The sequence below is a fragment of the Ostrinia nubilalis genome, chromosome 21 (assembly GCF_963855985.1).
Source record: "Ostrinia nubilalis chromosome 21, ilOstNubi1.1, whole genome shotgun sequence".
In the NCBI taxonomy this organism is placed as follows: domain Eukaryota; kingdom Metazoa; phylum Arthropoda; class Insecta; order Lepidoptera; family Crambidae; genus Ostrinia; species Ostrinia nubilalis.
The window spans coordinates 13165693-13186858 of NC_087108.1; the positions used below are offsets into that span (position 1 = coordinate 13165693).

At 37.1% G+C, this 21166-nt stretch overlaps 2 protein-coding genes across 2 annotated transcripts; both read left to right on the forward strand.

Moving 5' to 3' along the window:
* The first annotated feature begins 381 nt into the window (after window positions 1-381).
* Window positions 382-1202, forward strand: LOC135082560 (3-oxoacyl-[acyl-carrier-protein] reductase FabG-like). Its single transcript, XM_063977360.1, has one exon. The coding sequence runs from the start codon at window positions 426-428 to the stop codon at window positions 1161-1163; it is 738 nt and encodes a 245-aa protein (XP_063833430.1). The 5' UTR covers window positions 382-425; the 3' UTR covers window positions 1164-1202.
* A 6034-nt stretch (window positions 1203-7236) lies between these two features.
* LOC135082113 (oxidoreductase UcpA-like) lies at window positions 7237-8067 on the forward strand. Its single transcript, XM_063976863.1, has one exon. It carries the CDS (start codon window positions 7291-7293, stop codon window positions 8026-8028), a length of 738 nt encoding a protein of 245 aa, XP_063832933.1. The 5' UTR covers window positions 7237-7290; the 3' UTR covers window positions 8029-8067.
* Window positions 8068-21166: the final 13099 nt, after the last annotated feature.

Genomic DNA, 21166 nt, shown 5'->3' on the forward strand with positions numbered 1-21166 from the left:
TCAAAAGTTTCTTTATTTTTTATAGACTAAGTATAGAATATTTTTTAAACAATGGTTACAAATCGTCAAAAATTTAAAGAAAACAAAAGACTAATTAAAAAACTTAAAGTATATAAACTGGCATACAGTTATGCTCTTAGACAGCGACCATCTTGTGGTGCCTGGATGCGGGCGGCGCAGGACCGATCGTCGTGGAAATCCCTGGGAGGCCTTTGTACAGCAGTGGACGTCAATTGGCTGAAACGAACGAATATTTAAAACTTACGCTGCTGTACCTATGCTGCTAAAGAAAGGCAAATAATATAACAGCAGTTTGAGAACTCGTGCCTTGCTCAATCAAAACAGGTCTCTTGCATGACATAATATATGTTATCGTCTCGAGCATTATCGCAGTATTCGTTGACTCGTGGGCGGAAACACACACAATGAGTTTCTCCGGCAAAGTGGTGATAGTGACTGGCGCGAGCTCCGGCATCGGCGCCGCTACGGCCGTCGCCTTCGGCAGGGAGGGCGCCTCCGTGGTCCTCGTCGGCAGAAACGATACCAAACTGAAGAAAGTCGCCGAATCAGTAAAGAAACATTTAATCGTCAAAGCGGACGTATCCAAAGGAGACGATGCCAAACTGATCATCTCTAAGACCCTGGAGACATTCGGCAAAATTGACGTCCTTGTCAACAACGCCGGGATTGCCAGATTTGGCGGTCTGTTAGCAGGCGACCTGATGGACTCGTACGACGAGGTGATGAATACGAATCTGCGAGCGGTGTTCCACCTGACGTGCTTAGCGACCCCTCATTTGGTCAAGACGAAGGGGAACGTTGTGAACATATCTTCAGTGATGGGGTGCTCGAAGCCTCCGCCTTCGATGGTGACGTACGCCGCGTCGAAGGCAGCTTTGGACCAGTTCACCAGGGGCGCGGCGTTGGAGCTGGCACCGTCTGGTGTGCGGGTCAGCGGCGTCAGCCCGGGCCCGGTGGCGACGGACATCATCGAGAACAACGGCATGCCCTCCTCCTACGACGAGTGGGCCACCACTACCGCGCTGCGCCGCACGTCCGATCCGGTTGAAATTGCGGACCTCGTGCTGTATCTAGCCAGCGATAAAGCTAAGTGCTTCACTGGTTCTAGTGTTGTAGCAGATAACGGCTATTTGTTGAAATAGGTAAAAATAGACTTGTAAAATTAAAGATGTGAAGTTTTATTATGGATATTTTTTCACCTTGGTTAAACAATTACGCAACCTTATGGCTGAGTTGCACCATCTAACTTTAACTTTGACAAACGTCAAAAATCTGTCAACTTCCATACAAAAAGCACCGGTTACTGTTATTATTACGGTTAAAATAAGGTTGGTGCAACTCAGCCTAAGAATCCTATAATTTGGTTACATGTTCTTTTCGTTCGTTCGTTCGTTTCAGCCAAATGACGTCCACTGCTGGACAAAGGCCTCCTCCAAGGTTTTCCACAATGCACGGTCCTGCGCTGCCCGCATCCAGGCTCTTCCACCTCGTCTTTACCAGATCGTCGGTCCACCTAGTAGGAGGCCTGCCCACGCTACGTCTTCCAGCCCGTGGTCGGAAGACGTATTTTCGTGCTTTTAAGCGATTTTGTGAAAAATATTATTGGCAGGTAGCTAGTTGCTAATTGCTCATAAGATAGGCCCCCTTAATTTAATCCCATCAAAAACAATACTTGTCAAAAAAACCAAGTCCCGCAACTCAGTTGTTCTACGGTAAAAAGTTGTGAGATCCATGTAATACCAAGTCCATGGCAGGAAATCTTTAACGTTTTACATAAATTATTGACTTGGCCATCGCACTAAATAATTAAATTATTTAGTGCGATGGCCAAGTCAATAATTTCAACAAAGTCAACATTTTCATGCAGGCAGAACTGTTACTTAGATATTATAGATTGTAACAAGCCCAAACTTGCACGGAAAGTTAGGTTTGTATTCTAATTTTCCGTATTTGTTTGTAGCAAGTCGGTCAAATGGACGAAAACAGGAGCTGGACGGAAAACCGGCGCAATTACCCTACATTACATCTACGAAAGTCATTCATGACAAGCACATCAATTTTCCCAAACTTCTCAATGTGACAAGCACACCGATTTTTCTAGTATCGGGTTCAATGGGCACGTCATCTCCTTTAATGACGTTTTTGAGTCTGTCTTCGTTTTTTCCTACGATGACAACGTTAGCTCCTGCTTGAGCCAATTTTATGGCGATAGTGGCCCCAATGCCAGAACTGCCTAGTCACGATGACCACTTTATATGTGAAACTCATATTATTTGTAGCTCATTTATTTCAGACTGTATTCAATTAAGTAATAATGAGTACGTTAAATTTGGTATCGCTGATTAGATTTATGCCAGTAAGATAAAACAGTATTAATTTGTGACGGAATGATGTTTAAAAATCCGCCTAACTTAAAGGTGATAAAAAAAATTGATATTTTCACTGAATAAAATTTAAGAGATTCAATTAGGTGGTTAAGATGATAATTGAGATGAATAGCACGTAGCACCTTACGGTTTTACGGTTTGAGTTAGGGCGCTATCTTGCGAGAAACTTCTATTTAATGTAAGTACTCTTGAATTATGCAAATCACTAAGGGTACTTAGGCTTTAACTATGGACGTCGGGTCTCAGAGGCCCACCCCCCTTTCCAATTTCTCGGTTTAAACACCTTCCCGCCACGTGCTGCTCTCGACCATCTCAGTAGCTTCAGTTTTAACTGTGTTTGGAACGAGGAGGCATAAAATCGCGTCTTCCGGCACTTATTACGTGAGTAATAACCATCCAAAATTTTGTCCGGGCCTGGGAGACCCGATGACTATATTTTCCATACAAACATACTTGTATGGATGTGACTTGTCAACTATAATTTTTTTATATTATATTATTATAATATTAAGTAAATTGTTCTAGTGTAAGAATACATAATGGCAGAAAGTATCTGAGTACACTAGCTATATTATTAGCCCAACTATCTAAAGAACATTTCAGGAGTAAGGTATTTCTTGTAGACGATTCTTCTTTTGAGTTTAGATGTCTTAGAATTCACCACTGCTGCAGATTCCAATTCTGAATGGTGTGCATTTTGCCTATCAAAGCTCTCAAAGAAATATAACACACGCCTGTAGAAATAATTTGTCTTAAGTGTTCTAGGCTACTGTGTATAATTTTTGTAACTTTAACCCTTCTCAAAATTTTTGTTTTATGTCCTTCAGAAATTTTGTTCATGTTTTTAAGTTACATGGTTATTAATTAGCAAGGAAAAAAATATTACTATTATTTTTAATAGTCTACTGTAATCAAGGAGCCTATATGTATGTGATGGCAAGTCAATTAACACTGAAAAACGTCTAAGTTTTTAATATTTGCAAAAAATATATTAAATGATGGTTAAAATTTGATTACATCGTCAGTTGCAGGTTCACTTGGGGTAACTGACAAAATACAGTTTTTCAGTAGAGCCGTTTAAAGTTTTTTTTCGTCTTAAATCGGACATAACTTTTTTCCTATTTAACCTTTTTTGGATCTGTTTTTACAGAAATGCTTAGAATTCTACGCGGTTTTAGATTAAATAAAAAGAATTATCTAATATGTCTTAGTTAAGGAAATAAATTGCAGTTCCACCAATGTATTTTTGTACTTTTGACAGTTACACTAATTTTACACCATACTTTTGGAAAAAACATAGGTCAAATTGGTGTAAGTACTGCCCAAATTAAAATTATTTGATGGATTTGCTGGGTTTTGTTTACTTAGTTGCTGTATAATTTATGTAAAAGTATTAAAAAATAAGAGAATTCATGAAAAAAATAACATTTTGTCGTTTTCTTAATTTTTTTTTTTATTTTGTTAGAAGTAACTTTTATTTTATTCATTAAAAAATGTTAAAAAAGCCATGAAAATCAAGAAAATATGTGTATTTATTTTTTTTAAGACAGAAATATTGAAATAACTAAAGTATTACTGTGAAACTAAGTAATTTCAATATTTTTTTAAGCTTTGACTTACCAATACCGTATTTAGCTCTACGGGGCAACTTAAACTGAAAACAAAATGGATTTAATTTCCCAACTCTTTATAGCAATGTTGAATTAAGGTCATGAGTACTACAACAGTAAAAGTAACAGAGTAACAACAGGTTAATGTTAGCAACGCGCAGTGACGCCTATTTGGCTGGATAGTTTGCTCAATTTCAATATTTTTTTTTGTTGAGCTAACTTTAACTTCTTTAACTGATACTGCTGGTATAATAATAATGTAATATGCCTTAAAACTTTCTAAATTCCTATTTTATTTAATGTTATAAACCTTAGCAAATCAGTGTAATTGCAAAGTTTTGCAGCAAAATTTTTACATTATTACAGATACACCAATTCAACCTGGTAAAATTATTACAATGTCAGTTACACCAAAATTATGAAGGAAATCTGAAAAGTTCACACCTGAAAATGTCCGTGTAACTGTAATTTTTTTAAAGCTAGAATTTTTTTACGTATACCATACGAAAGAGCAGAAAAAACTAAGAAAAACTGTATATTTAACTCAAAAACCGTATTTTGTCAGTTACCCCAAGTGAACCTGCAACTGACGACATTTACTACTAAATCCTTTATTAATAGTTATTAGATATATTAATAAATTCAAATTGATTCAGATATGAAAATAAGAAGAATTTTAGATAGGGGTCTGTGAGACCCGACGTCCATGGGAGTGTGATTATTTTTTCACGTCCATAGTTAAAGGTTAGGTATGAGGAAGAGGTATTAATTAATTCCATTAAACCAGTTAATTCATAGTACCAGGTATGTATTACGAACAATATTATTATGCACTAAACAGAAGACATCGTATGTAAACATCATGAAGTATTAGATGACGTAGTAGTAAATACAACTGTTTACACAGGGAATTAGATCCAGTTACATGTAATTATCATTAATTTAGCTGTCTGCGGAATTGAGTTAGGTCACGCTTAGTCAGAATGAACGAGAATATCATCACTACCATGATGGGTAAAAAATATAACAAATCATTAACACAGTGAGTAGCGATTTGTTGTAAAGGTGAGTTTGAAGTCAAGTTTCTGTATACAAACTTATCATGACGCTGCGCATTCATATGCACATTACGTAATACATATATCAAAGCTGACTAGATGTGTTTCTGGTTATAAATAAACCAACTTTGTTTGACACAAGTAGTCAAGTCACGAAGCTGGTTTTCAGCGGGTTATCGAACTTGTATCATGAGTTCATGATAAAAAAGTGACCGCGGTGATGAGTAGATAACTAAATATTTGTCATATTAATAATTTGCAAATCATCCTAATAATTTATTTAAGTGTGTGATGACCATTCACTATTTATTTCATACAGTCCAAAGATTCCCAAATGTTAAATTTGTATCGTAGGGAGTTCGCCAGTCAGCTTTAAATACTGGATTCAGTAGAATCCTATTACTGCATCTTCATTTCTACCAAATAAAATCAATATTTTATTCAGTACCTAGTAGGTAGGCCCTCTCCAGGGCGCTTATACACTATGTCCCAAATAGGTATAGCATACCCTACTACCACCACTTCAGGACATGTAGCACAGTATCATAATTCTGTTGACAAACTAAATTTCACGCGGGTGAAACCGCGGGCAAAAGCTAGTACATTACATACATACAGTTGCTCATACATTTTCAAGGTCCACTACTATGTCGATCTTGAATAAACAAGTGTTCGCGACGATAAGTAGGTACCTAACTAAGTATTTGACTTGTTAATTTTACGCAAATAAAATTCTGATTATGATTCTGATAATACATATCCCATCAAAAACAATACTTGTCAAAAAAACCAAGTCTCGCAACTCAGTTGTTCTACGGTAAAAAGTTGTGAGATCCATGTAATACCAAGTCCAGGCCAGGAAATCTTTAACGTTTTACATAAATTATTGACTTGGCCATCGCACTAAATAATTTAATTTATACGTGTTTTCATGCGATGGCCAAGTCAATATATTTATGTAAAACGTTAAAGATTTCCTGGCCTGGACTTGGTATTACACGGATCTCACAACTTTTTACCGCAGAACAACTGAGTTGCGAGACTTGGTTTTTTTGACAAGTATTGTTTTTGATGGGATCTCATTTCTTTTTGTATTTTGTAGACAGCAGTTATGTATCTAGAAAACTGGACCGAAATTGAAAAATTTTACTCGACTTGGCGGTTGCACTACCGTGCCCCCAAACCTCATTTCTTTTTGTATTTTGTAGACAGCAGTTATGTATCTAGAAAACTGGACCGAAATTGAAAAATTTTACTGACTTGGCGGTTGCACTACCGTGCCCCCAAATATTTTAGTTTTTCCTTGATTCATACACCAAACACTACTTATATTCCAAATTTGAAGCTTCTAGGTCTGCTAGAAGTGCCTTAGAATTTTGATGATCGGTGAGTCAGTCAGTGAGTCAGTGAGTCAGTGAGTCAGTGAGTCAGTGAGTGACAAAATTAAGTAACTTTGACCCGTTATAATTCTTAAACTACTGGTTCAAATTGAATGAAATTTTAAATATACCGTGTCTTTACAATGCCTGCATAGCTAATGAAAATTCAGCCTTCTAGTTTTATCCACAACGAAGTTACAGGCGGTCGAAAATGGCCTGAATTGCTTCTAGAAAAGGATGGTACGGCCGTGCCGCTTTTTTGCTCGACTTGGTGGGGGCACTGCCGTGCCCCCAGATTTGCAAATCATCCTACTAAACATTAATAAGTACTAAGGACCAGCATTTCCCAAACATTAAACTCAAACAGCTCGGGTTTGAGTGACTCAGCAAAGAGTAAGTAGGTACCTACTCAAAGTCAAAATCAAAAGTTTCTTTATTTTTTATAGGCTAAGTATAGAATATTTTTTAAACAATATTTACAAATCGTCAAAAATTTAAAGAAAACAAAAGACTAATTAAAAAACTTAAAGTTATGCCAGTTATGCTCTTAGACAGCGAGGATCTTGTGGTGCCTGGATGCGGGCGGCGCAGGACCGATCGTCGTGGAAATCCCTGGGAGGCCTTTGTACAGCAGTGGACGTCAATTGGCTGAAACGAACGAATATTTAAAACTTACGCTGCTGTACCTATGCTGCTAAAGAAAGGCAAATAATATAACAGCAGTTTGAGAACTCGTGCCTTGCTCAATCATAACAGGTCTCTTGCATGACATATATATCTTATCGTCTCGAGCATAATCGCAGTATTCGTTGACTCGTGGGCGGAAACACACACAATGAGTTTCTCCGGCAAAGTGGTGATAGTGACTGGCGCGAGCTCCGGCATCGGCGCCGCTACGGCCGTCGCCTTCGGCAGGGAGGGCGCCTCCGTGGTCCTCGTCGGCAGAAACGATACCAAACTGAAGAAAGTCGCCGAATCAGTAAAGAAACATTTAATCGTCAAAGCGGACGTATCCAAAGGAGACGATGCCAAACTGATCATCTCTAAGACCCTGGAGACATTCGGCAAAATTGACGTCCTTGTCAACAACGCCGGGATTGCCAGATTAGGCGGTCTGTTAGCAGGCGACCTGATGGACTCGTACGACGAGATGATGAATACGAATGTGCGAGCGGTGTTCCACCTGACGTGCTTAGCGACCCCTCATTTGGTCAAGACGAAGGGGAACGTTGTGAACATATCTTCAGTGAACGGGTGCTCGACGCCTCCGCCTTCGTTGGTGACGTACGCCGCGTCGAAGGCAGCTTTGGACCAGTTTACCAGGGGCGCGGCGTTGGAGCTGGCACCGTCTGGTGTGCGGGTCAACGGCGTCAGACCGGGCCCGGTGGTGACGGACCTCCTCGAGAACAGCGGCATGCATGGCTCCTACGACGATTGGGGCAAAAAGACCGCGCTGGGCCGCTCGTCCGATCCGGTTGAAATTGCGGACCTCGTGCTGTATTTAGCCAGCGATAAAGCTAAGTGCATCACTGGTTCTAGTGTTGTAGCAGATAACGGCCGTTTGTTGAAATAGGTAAAAATAGACTTGTAAAATTAAAGATGTGAAGTTTTATTATGGATATTTTTATTTTTTCACCTTGGTTAAACAATTACGCAACCACTACGGGTAACTAACACTGTTGTAACTATTTTTAGGGTTCCGTAGCCAAATGGCAAAAAACGGAACCCTTATAGATTCGTCATGTCTGTCTGTCTGTCTGTCCGTCCGTCCGTCTGTCCGTCCGTATGTCACAGCCATTTTTTTCCGAAACTATAAGAGCTATACTGTTGAAACTTGGTACGTAGATGTATTCGGTGAACCGCATTAAGATTTTGATGCAAAAATTAAAAAAAAATGTAATAAATACTCAGGTTGCAAAGGCTCTGAAATCTTTCTTTAGTTTGAGAAATTAATATATCTCAACAGCAATAGTATACATTGACTTTAAAATAGGATTCCGGGTCGGAAATTCTCTCATCTTGTGATAACTCATCAAAAAAACGCTTCGTTATCTTTCGCCTACTGTTTTTAAAAACAGTTGTTACCCCCCACTCTTTTGCTAAATCTTTGGATTCATTTAGCAAACTATTAAATGAATTCTGATTTCTTAATTGGCACAGTCTATTAAAAAAGATTACTTAATAAAATACTAGATTTCTGTAAGTCATTATTTTCATGCTGTAGAGCTAGAAACAGGATTAATAATTTCAAATAGTGAAGAAAAAAATGTAACGAGCACTAAGAAATCAAAACTCTCTAAAATGTTACTTATACTTTAACATTCTTCACGTTCATCTTTTTTATTTGAAATTAAATTTAGTTGGTACAAATTTTTCATGATTAGTAAAAAAATTTTCTTTACTGCTAATAAAGCGTCGTTCCTAGAAGACTATCTGGTAATACATAACTTTTTAAGGGTAATCAAATATTTTTCAGATGAATCGTCACTTAGCATTGGCATAGCCCAGCGTTTTATACTATTGCCAAAAAAAGTATATATCGTCGGCTGATTGCAAGAAGTCATTAACTAGCAGAAACATGATTTAGAGAAATAGCTTAATGAAGTTTGGAGAGAAAAAAGCCATTTAAAAAAAATATATAATAGGTAGCGCCGCAATGAAAATGCCGATACATAAAAATAAGTCTTAGTAATCATTTTTAGTTACTGGCATTTCAAAATAACGTACACAGTATTTAAAAAAAATCTAAATATGAAGTTAATGTCTTTTGACTGACGGCCAACTATAACAAACCAAGAAGTAATTACTTTTTACTTTATCGGATTACCGTGATACATGTTAAATCAAGTTAAATTACGTTTAAAATAATATAATAAACAATCATAATAACGAAATATGTATAATGACCTGCTGGGTCACATTCTAAACAAAAAATTCAGTCTCAAACAAAAATAATACTATCAATAAATTGAAACAAAATAATATCTTTGTAACATTATTAATTTGGCACAAAAAGTATTTGGTATATTATTATAGCCCCTTATAAATAATACAATGTGAGTCACGATAAAGTGTACGAAAATAGATGAAACTAGACCTATTTTTATCGACAAGAGGTATTTTTTTGTTTTTATTTTTATTATTTTTTATAATTTTTTTTCTTCAGATTACTGATTGCAAAGAAAACGTAATAACTTCTAAACTAAGAGTACCCATACCCATAAAAACAGTAATAAAGCTAAGTAACAGGCGATACTAAAAAAATACATAAAATAGTCAGAAAATGCAAAAAAATAATAAAAAAAATATACTTTTTGAAATAAAGTTGACGTTAAATTTCATGATGTTGTATTTTGGAAACTGTAGTTTGTCTTTGAACGTTTGAATATTCAAACGTTCGTTACTGTATGTCTCGTATGAGACATAGGAGTAGATACCAGTCGTATTACATACCAGCGTTAAGAGTGTAGAGTTTACACTGCTCTGTCGGAACCTCTCGGTTATTCTTATTATTCTTTATGATCATTCTACTGTTTTTAAACTCTAGTAGGCTATGTCACAAGCTGCTCAAAATGCGTGTACTGTCCCATTTGCGAAGTGGCCTAAACAATGGCCCCATAGCAGCAGGCAATCAAGATGTCATTAAAGAAATTGTCTTCCTGTAATGGAATTAATAACATTGCTTGATAAGTACCTAGCTACCTACTTGCGTTTTTAACATTCACTTGATTGGACATTAAATCTATTTATGGTGACAATAAATCATAGAAACAATTAAAGCTTCACAAAGGAAGCCAACAAAGAAATATACTTACACAGTTAAGCAAAATTAGGATAGGAATATTTATGTATAGGTATGGTTTCAAATAACTATCGTGATATCGTCCTTTCAATCTAATCTTGCCAACAGAAACAGTGCAGTGTGGATGACATAGAAAAGACAACACACGAGATGTTTTCTTCATGAAAATTTTCGCAACTACAGATGATATAATTTTGTAAATCTGTAGCTACGAATTCTTACATAACCGATGCTAATTGCTAGATAAAAATAGGGTATACACGAGCACAAAATAATCCTCCCTCAGACACTACCGTGTAGAAAATTTTCATGAAGAAAACATCTCGTGTGTTGTCGCAAAATTTTCGCAACTACAGATGATATAATTTTGTAAATCTGTAGCTACGAATTCTTACATAACCGATGCTAATATGCTAGATAAAAAAGGGTATACACGAGCACAAAATAATCCTCCCTCAGACGAAATAATATATCACAAAATAATCATCCCTCCCTCTAACCGTGTAGAAAATTTTCATGAAGAAAACATCTCATGTGTTGTCTTTTCTATGTCATCCACACTGCACTGTCTCTGTTGGCGAGATTAGATTGAAAGGACGATATCACGATAGTTATTTGAAACCATACCTATACACAAATATTCATATCCTAATCTTGCTTATCTGTGTAAGTATATTTCTTTAGTTATTAAATTTTTAGCGTTTAGAGTCGCATCTCAAACTAATTTGAAAATTATAAATAACTTGAAAAATCGAACTGCCTAAGGCGGGAATTGAACCCACGACCTTCCGCTTGCCGGGCGACTGCTCTTCCAACTGAGCTACTTAGACACTGGATGAACCCGTCGAAATTTTCAAGTGTAATACGCTGTTACAGCCAGCGTTTGTTTCATCAATGTTAAGTATACCTACCCTACATCTAACAGAAATATTGTTGCAAATATTTAACTGTCAGTTAAGATGAAACAGCTCTTTTACATAGTTATTAAATTTTTAGCGTTTAGAGTCGCATCTCAAACTAATTTGAAAATTATAAATAACTTGAAAAATCGAACTGCCTAAGGCGGGAATTGAACCCACGACCTTCCGCTTGCCGGGCGACTGCTCTTCCAACTGAGCTACTTAGACACTGGATGAACCCGTCGAAATTTTCAAGTGTAATACGCTGTTACAGCCAGCGTTTGTTTCATCAATGTTAAGTATACCTACCCTACATCTAACAGAAATATTGTTGCAAATATTTAACTGTCAGTTAAGATGAAACAGCTCTTTTACATAGTTATTAAATTTTTAGCGTTTAGAGTCGCATCTCAAACTAATTTGAAAATTATAAATAACTTGAAAAATCGAACTGCCTAAGGCGGGAATTGAACCCACGACCTTCCGCTTGCCGGGCGACTGCTCTTCCAACTGAGCTACTTAGACACTGGATGAACCCGTCGAAATTTTCAAGTGTAATACGCTGTTACAGCCAGCGTTTGTTTCATCAATGTTAAGTATACCTACCCTACATCTAACAGAAATATTGTTGCAAATATTTAACTGTCAGTTAAGATGAAACAGCTCTTTTACATAGTTATTAAATTTTTAGCGTTTAGAGTCGCATCTCAAACTAATTTGAAAATTATAAATAACTTGAAAAATCGAACTGCCTAAGGCGGGAATTGAACCCACGACCTTCCGCTTGCCGGGCGACTGCTCTTCCAACTGAGCTACTTAGACACTGGATGAACCCGTCGAAATTTTCAAGTGTAATACGCTGTTACAGCCAGCGTTTGTTTCATCAATGTTAAGTATACCTACCCTACATCTAACAGAAATATTGTTGCAAATATTTAACTGTCAGTTAAGATGAAACAGCTCTTTTACATAGTTATTAAATTTTTAGCGTTTAGAGTCGCATCTCAAACTAATTTGAAAATTATAAATAACTTGAAAAATCGAACTGCCTAAGGCGGGAATTGAACCCACGACCTTCCGCTTGCCGGGCGACTGCTCTTCCAACTGAGCTACTTAGACACTGGATGAACCCGTCGAAATTTTCAAGTGTAATACGCTGTTACAGCCAGCGTTTGTTTCATCAATGTTAAGTATACCTACCCTACATCTAACAGAAATATTGTTGCAAATATTTAACTGTCAGTTAAGATGAAACAGCTCTTTTACATAGTTATTAAATTTTTAGCGTTTAGAGTCGCATCTCAAACTAATTTGAAAATTATAAATAACTTGAAAAATCGAACTGCCTAAGGCGGGAATTGAACCCACGACCTTCCGCTTGCCGGGCGACTGCTCTTCCAACTGAGCTACTTAGACACTGGATGAACCCGTCGAAATTTTCAAGTGTAATACGCTGTTACAGCCAGCGTTTGTTTCATCAATGTTAAGTATACCTACCCTACATCTAACAGAAATATTGTTGCAAATATTTAACTGTCAGTTAAGATGAAACAGCTCTTTTACATAGTTATTAAATTTTTAGCGTTTAGAGTCGCATCTCAAACTAATTTGAAAATTATAAATAACTTGAAAAATCGAACTGCCTAAGGCGGGAATTGAACCCACGACCTTCCGCTTGCCGGGCGACTGCTCTTCCAACTGAGCTACTTAGACACTGGATGAACCCGTCGAAATTTTCAAGTGTAATACGCTGTTACAGCCAGCGTTTGTTTCATCAATGTTAAGTATACCTACCCTACATCTAACAGAAATATTGTTGCAAATATTTAACTGTCAGTTAAGATGAAACAGCTCTTTTACATAGTTATTAAATTTTTAGCGTTTAGAGTCGCATCTCAAACTAATTTGAAAATTATAAATAACTTGAAAAATCGAACTGCCTAAGGCGGGAATTGAACCCACGACCTTCCGCTTGCCGGGCGACTGCTCTTCCAACTGAGCTACTTAGACACTGGATGAACCCGTCGAAATTTTCAAGTGTAATACGCTGTTACAGCCAGCGTTTGTTTCATCAATGTTAAGTATACCTACCCTACATCTAACAGAAATATTGTTGCAAATATTTAACTGTCAGTTAAGATGAAACAGCTCTTTTACATAGTTATTAAATTTTTAGCGTTTAGAGTCGCATCTCAAACTAATTTGAAAATTATAAATAACTTGAAAAATCGAACTGCCTAAGGCGGGAATTGAACCCACGACCTTCCGCTTGCCGGGCGACTGCTCTTCCAACTGAGCTACTTAGACACTGGATGAACCCGTCGAAATTTTCAAGTGTAATACGCTGTTACAGCCAGCGTTTGTTTCATCAATGTTAAGTATACCTACCCTACATCTAACAGAAATATTGTTGCAAAACAAACGCTGGCTGTAACAGCGTATTACACTTGAAAATTTCGACGGGTTCATCCAGTGTCTAAGTAGCTCAGTTGGAAGAGCAGTCGCCCGGCAAGCGGAAGGTCGTGGGTTCAATTCCCGCCTTAGGCAGTTCGATTTTTCAAGTTATTTATAATTTTCAAATTAGTTTGAGATGCGACTCTAAACGCTAAAAATTTAATAACTATGTAAAAGAGCTGTTTCATCTTAACTGACAGTTAAATATTTGCAACAATATTTCTGTTAGATGTAAGGTAGGTATACTTAACATTGATGAAACAAACGCTGGCTGTAACAGCGTATTACACTTGAAAATTTCGACGGGTTCATCCAGTGTCTAAGTAGCTCAGTTGGAAGAGCAGTCGCCCGGCAAGCGGAAGGTCGTGGGTTCAATTCCCGCCTTAGGCAGTTCGATTTTTCAAGTTATTTATAATTTTCAAATTAGTTTGAGATGCGACTCTAAACGCTAAAAATTTAATAACTATGTAAAAGAGCTGTTTCATCTTAACTGACAGTTAAATATTTGCAACAATATTTCTGTTAGATGTAGGGTAGGTATACTTAACATTGATGAAACAAACGCTGGCTGTAACAGCGTATTACACTTGAAAATTTCGACGGGTTCATCCAGTGTCTAAGTAGCTCAGTTGGAAGAGCAGTCGCCCGGCAAGCGGAAGGTCGTGGGTTCAATTCCCGCCTTAGGCAGTTCGATTTTTCAAGTTATTTATAATTTTCAAATTAGTTTGAGATGCGACTCTAAACGCTAAAAATTTAATAACTATGTAAAAGAGCTGTTTCATCTTAACTGACAGTTAAATATTTGCAACAATATTTCTGTTAGATGTAGGGTAGGTATACTTAACATTGATGAAACAAACGCTGGCTGTAACAGCGTATTACACTTGAAAATTTCGACGGGTTCATCCAGTGTCTAAGTAGCTCAGTTGGAAGAGCAGTCGCCCGGCAAGCGGAAGGTCGTGGGTTCAATTCCCGCCTTAGGCAGTTCGATTTTTCAAGTTATTTATAATTTTCAAATTAGTTTGAGATGCGACTCTAAACGCTAAAAATTTAATAACTATGTAAAAGAGCTGTTTCATCTTAACTGACAGTTAAATATTTGCAACAATATTTCTGTTAGATGTAGGGTAGGTATACTTAACATTGATGAAACAAACGCTGGCTGTAACAGCGTATTACACTTGAAAATTTCGACGGGTTCATCCAGTGTCTAAGTAGCTCAGTTGGAAGAGCAGTCGCCCGGCAAGCGGAAGGTCGTGGGTTCAATTCCCGCCTTAGGCAGTTCGATTTTTCAAGTTATTTATAATTTTCAAATTAGTTTGAGATGCGACTCTAAACGCTAAAAATTTAATAACTATGTAAAAGAGCTGTTTCATCTTAACTGACAGTTAAATATTTGCAACAATATTTCTGTTAGATGTAGGGTAGGTATACTTAACATTGATGAAACAAACGCTGGCTGTAACAGCGTATTACACTTGAAAATTTCGACGATATCCAGTGTCTAAGTAGCTCAGTTGGAAGAGCAGTCGCCCGGCAAGCGGAAGGTCGTGGGTTCAATTCCCGCCTTAGGCAGTTCGATTTTTCAAGTTATTTATAATTTTCAAATTAGTTTGAGATGCGACTCTAAACGCTAAAAATTTAATAACTATGTAAAAGAGCTGTTTCATCTTAACTGACAGTTAAATATTTGCAACAATATTTCTGTTAGATGTAGGGTAGGTATACTTAACATTGATGAAACAAACGCTGGCTGTAACAGCGTATTACACTTGAAAATTTCGACGGGTTCATCCAGTGTCTAAGTAGCTCAGTTGGAAGAGCAGTCGCCCGGCAAGCGGAAGGTCGTGGGTTCAATTCCCGCCTTAGGCAGTTCGATTTTTCAAGTTATTTATAATTTTCAAATTAGTTTGAGATGCGACTCTAAACGCTAAAAATTTAATAACTATGTAAAAGAGCTGTTTCATCTTAACTGACAGTTAAATATTTGCAACAATATTTCTGTTAGATGTAGGGTAGGTATACTTAACATTGATGAAACAAACGCTGGCTGTAACAGCGTATTACACTTGAAAATTTCGACGGGTTCATCCAGTGTCTAAGTAGCTCAGTTGGAAGAGCAGTCGCCCGGCAAGCGGAAGGTCGTGGGTTCAATTCCCGCCTTAGGCAGTTCGATTTTTCAAGTTATTTATAATTTTCAAAGTATATTTCTTTGTTGGCTGCCTTTGTGAAGCGTTAATTGTTTCTATGATTTATTGTCACAATAAATAGATTGTGTAGTGTCTGAGGATAAATTTGTAAAAGTGACTAAAGTAATGTAAATTATTTGAAATGGCAACTTTTTTGGGCAGAAGTCAGTAAAGCGCATACCTATAATGATTTTATCACTAATTTGGTTCCAAAGTTTTTTACACAAAAAGTCATTATAAATCTTTATTAAGTTCTGGCAGTTAGTCAAAACAGAGTGTGTATCGACTATGTTACGACACAAAATCATTAATGGACAATAATTACTTTAATGCTATAAAAATTGACGAAACTGGATTTATCAAGTTTTACAAAAATAAATCTTCCAAAGTACGGCAGATATCCATTTACTGATCTTTGCATAATATAGTATAAGTCGCGGCCAATATCGCCATGCTAGTATGGACACTTAATGACTTTTTGTAGTTAATGACTTCTTGCAATCAGCCGACGATATTTTTTCTAAATTATCGAAAAAAGTCGATACTTCACGAACATGTCTCGCAGCATCGTTCAAAACCAAGTTTAAAGCGTGCGCAGCACACTGAATATAATCGGCATTTGGAGCATGCTCTTTTATTAGGGTTTGTAATCCTCCATACACACCCGAGATAACATTTGCTCCATCGTATCCCTGTCCTCTACATTTAGTCAAATCAATTCCATCGTCGGCTGATTGCAAGAAGTCATTAACTACAAAAAGTCATTAAGTGTCCATACTAGCATGGCGATATTGGCCGCGACTTGTACTATATTATGCAAAATATGTAATACGACTGGTACTCGTATGTCTCATAGTCTCATACGAGACATACAGTAACGAACGTTTGAATATTCAAACGTTCAATAGTCCAGTCAATGAATGCCTTAACGACGGTGTAGAGAGAAATCCGTGGAACACAATTTCTGACCTCGGGACTTTATTTAGCCTAGTTAGGTGGTGAACATAGCAAAAGTCCCCGCTCTTAGCCCTTGAGCCGGCGGGGAGAGGGGGGTTTAAAGGTACCACTTTTCGGTTTTTCGCTTAATCCTCGGAAACGATGCGTCCTAGTGACATGACTACTATGAACCAAAAAAAGCTTATTCAATTTGCTACAGGTGAGACCGTCAAGTTTTTATACCTATATCTTTGTGGGAAACGAGGAGGCTGACCGTTTAGCGAAATTGGCACTTTGCGAAGGTACTAATAAAGATATTGTGGTGGACTGCAGTGGACTGTATGCGTTTGTGTGTGTTCGAGAGCGCTGACCGGACGATGATGACTGCCGTTGAGAGCTTGCCCTTACTATGTCAGGCGTAGTAGGTGCTACTTGCAGGAATAAAACCACTATTTCACTTGCTGAGACTTCTCGCGTTTATTATTCGCTTCCTTTTCTCAGTTCTTGCTTCTTCAGATCACTTGTTGCTTGGAGCACTTGTTCTCTGAACTGAACATAACATCAACTTTAAATAAACTTAACACAATTAAACTTAACTGTCTCCCGGAGCGCCTCGCTCCGTATTTATAGGGCCCCGGGCTATATCCATCCCTTTCTCTCCCGATATTCCTGTCTCTGTCTCTCATGTTCTGGGCCATAGTTCTGGAATGTTCGAAGCGAGAGGTCCGATGTTGCCGCTCCCTATCAATGTGTTTGGTGGGACAGTTCAGTTTAGTGGGTCTTTTATAGCTGAGACGGTTCATTGTTCAATACAATCAATTCTTTCCTCTCTATTATTTTAGGTGCCTTATGTACGTATAGATTACGCACATTCTTTTTATATGAACGTAAGGGTGGGATTTAGGGGGTCACAAAACCGGTTTTACCGAAACCGAAAAAAAAACTGTATTCAGACATGGCAAAACCAGGTTATTCTTGGAAATATAATAGCTAGAATGAAATACTAAAATAACAATCAAAAACGTTTTTATTCAGCTTGATTATTATCACAGATCAATTAACATTTTTAATAATTAAGGTAGATACACTATACTAGAAATCCGATGATCTACGTTCTTGTCGGGTATCACTAATGAAATAAAATTCCTACTTCATAAAACTAATTAATCAGGTAAATTATTTATCACAGATCGATCAACTTTTAATTTAATAACCTAGGTAGGGTAAGGTGGGGCACAATGTTACACGGGGTACAATGTTAAAATGCATATTTCTCCGTCCCTTTCTATTAGTTGTATGATGTTGGTATACACGTTTGTCAAGCTCATAAGAGCTGCTGAACTGAGCCGCTGAACATCATACAACTAATAGAAAGGGACGGAGAAATATGCATTGTAACATTGTACCCCGTGTAACATTGTGCCCCACCTTACCCTATACTTTACTGTGTAGTAGAATACTGGTGATCCACGGTCGGGTCGGGGAGGTTTCCGGCTTTTTTTTTTTTAAGGGACGCGCGCTGGTAGCTGGAGGAGCTTTTCCAGCTTCACCGGGCAGAGTGGCGAGTACAGAAGGTACTCTAGCCGTTTGGCGATCGTCGGTGCGCGTGCCGACGAGGCCGAGTGTGGGCTTCGCGAAGCGAAAGCGAAGACGTTCGCGATCGGGCCGTAGATTCCGGCTACTGGGACCGCAATTAACTGGGACAGTGGTCCCAGTCGCTGGATCGATAAAAATTAAATATTTTTCTTCCAGCGACTAGGTTCACTCATAGATAACTTAAAAAAATATATTATTCAAGCCAAAATCGGTATCGTACTAAAAGGACAATGACCAAAAGTGGTCCAAATGTCCACCACTAATGAGACCTATATTGGCTTATGGTCCATTAAATAGAGATTAACTTTCAGTATGGGACGAAAAATAAATAAACTGTCAGTAAAAAGTTATGACTGTATGAAAAATTGTAGTATAGGTGTACCAGAATCTCATGGCAAACAAAAATATTGGAAAAGTGTGTTTTTCATATGGCAATTGTCTATGGTTTAATTGTCATCTGTCAAAGAAAATTATGAAATCTGTCAGCCGCTGCAAAATTTTTTTAATCTCTTCTTGACTATTTGTTATTTTTCTGAAAAAGTCGAAAAAGTTCAAGCAACGCATATTGTTTTCAATGTGAATTATAAAATAAGGCATAATTCAAAGTCAATCTTTGATTCTAAAGCGCGTCGTCGAGTTGACAGTAAGTTGGACTGAAATGTTTTGATACATTTAGTTTATTACCCAACTGCGTCAGAAGGAGGGTTGTGTTTTTTTATATTATTCTTACTTAATAGCTGCTTTATCGGGGTTTTCAGGTATATCTCACAAATTGGTGCAGATTGTAAAGAAAATTGAAAAAGATTTCATCAAAGCAAGATTGAATAATGGAGAAGTTTCCACTTTTTTTCTTTTAAATAAACTTGAAATAAATATAAGTAAAACTAATAATAATTGTGAAATAATCATGAAAATATCTCTACAAATAAATAAGTTACAGGGCCCTAAAGTTGCGCATAACTATTCATGCCATTTTGATCGGTGTATTCACGACAGTCATTCGGAGTACAAACAGTAGATCACCCCTGATCCAGCCAGTGCTGTTGACAGGTTTTTTTTAAATCTAGCAGTTTTTAATTTTTCAGCTAGGGTCACTCAAGATTCTTTCTTAGTAAAATTTTGTAACCTTTTTTTAAAATATCCCAGACCTGGACATATACAAAAAGAACGGCACCGCCTATGTTTCAGTTCCACGCGAAAATATGTAGGTAATATAAATAATTTATTTCTCAGACATTTCTTGATCGATTTAAAAAAAAACTTCACCGTCTTTTTAGTTTTGGTATATATTTTAATCCCATTCAGAGAAATATAGTGTTTTTAACATCAGGAACTTCTCCATTGAAATGCTGGAAGAGCAATTTATTTACAGTAGATACCTCTTTATCTTGATCATCTGTCTATTGAAGAACAAGAAATGCAAGTGGAGTTCTTAGAATCGTTTTCTAGTTCTGAATGAAGTGATAAGTTAAAAGTATGATGCATAATAAAATTAGTTACTTAAAGTAATATACGATTTATTTAATTTCCAAGACATTTTCCTATGTTAAAAACCTGATGTCTAACAACATTCTTCATACACATACCTACCTAAAATATATCAACATATTCGTACTTCATGTTCATTAATATTAAAGTAATAAAAGTAAAAAATTAAACAGTATCAAGATCGTTTATTCCAATTTCCCCAGTATTGCTCTCAACAAAGTTTATTTTCCCTATTTGCCATGAGATTCTGGTACACCTATAGTTTACGCGCTAATCTCAGGAACTACTGGTCCGATTTGAAAAATTCTTTTTGTTATGGATAGCCCATTTATCAAGGATGGTTTTAGGTTATATAACATCACCCTACAACCAATAGGGGCGGAGCAGCGACCACCCGACCATAATTCCAATATTGTTGTCTTTCTTCTGAGTTTTTTTTTCTTTTAGCGAGAATCTAACACGGCACACTAAGCGACATGACATAATATGCATAGATTAATCCGAAATGTGCGATGGATAGAATGATATCAAGAACATTAATTTTCAGATGAAAAGGTAAAAACATGACTTTTCATTCAGTCATAACTTTTTACTGACAGCATATTTTTTATTGCGGTTTGGTTATAATGAATCAGTATTTAGTAGACTATTTTACTACATAGGTGGTGGTTGACATTTGGACCACACTCCATACATTTTTGGTCATTGTCCTTTATGAATGGTCCCTGAAAAGTATTTAATTTTTACTGATCTGGCGATTGGGACCGCGGTCCTAGTTGATTGCGGTCCCAGTTGGCGGAAACCTCGGGTCGGGTATCACTCATCCATCAGAGATTCGTAAATCTAATTAATCTATTTAATTACCACAGATAAATCATATTTTACAAACTAAATCACCTAAAAGTAACCTTTTCATTAGTGTAACCTAAAAGTAAACCAAAGCAGTTCAAAAATCAGCTAAAAGGTTACAAAAGTAACCTTCTGGCAACACTGACTGTTTCTCAATATTGCAGTCAACTGTCATCTTTTTTTTTAATACAAGTTTTACGGCTATGGATATAGATCCTTACGGCCAATTCTGTGCAAATGCTGTGTTTCGTCTATTTTGTGATGTCTTAGTAGTGATTGTGATTTGTGATGTTAATGTTGTTAATTTTTTTTTTCAACAAAAGAAGAAGAATTCAATGAGGGCTTTCGCGATTAGAAAATCCGCCAGATGGCAATACGTAGACGCGAGGTCCAAATGCTGCGTGATTGGTGGATTTTGACATATCTGTCAATGTCATGCAAAATCTGTTTGTAACCATAGAGCAAAATACAGGGTGGAAACGATAAGTGATCTCACTC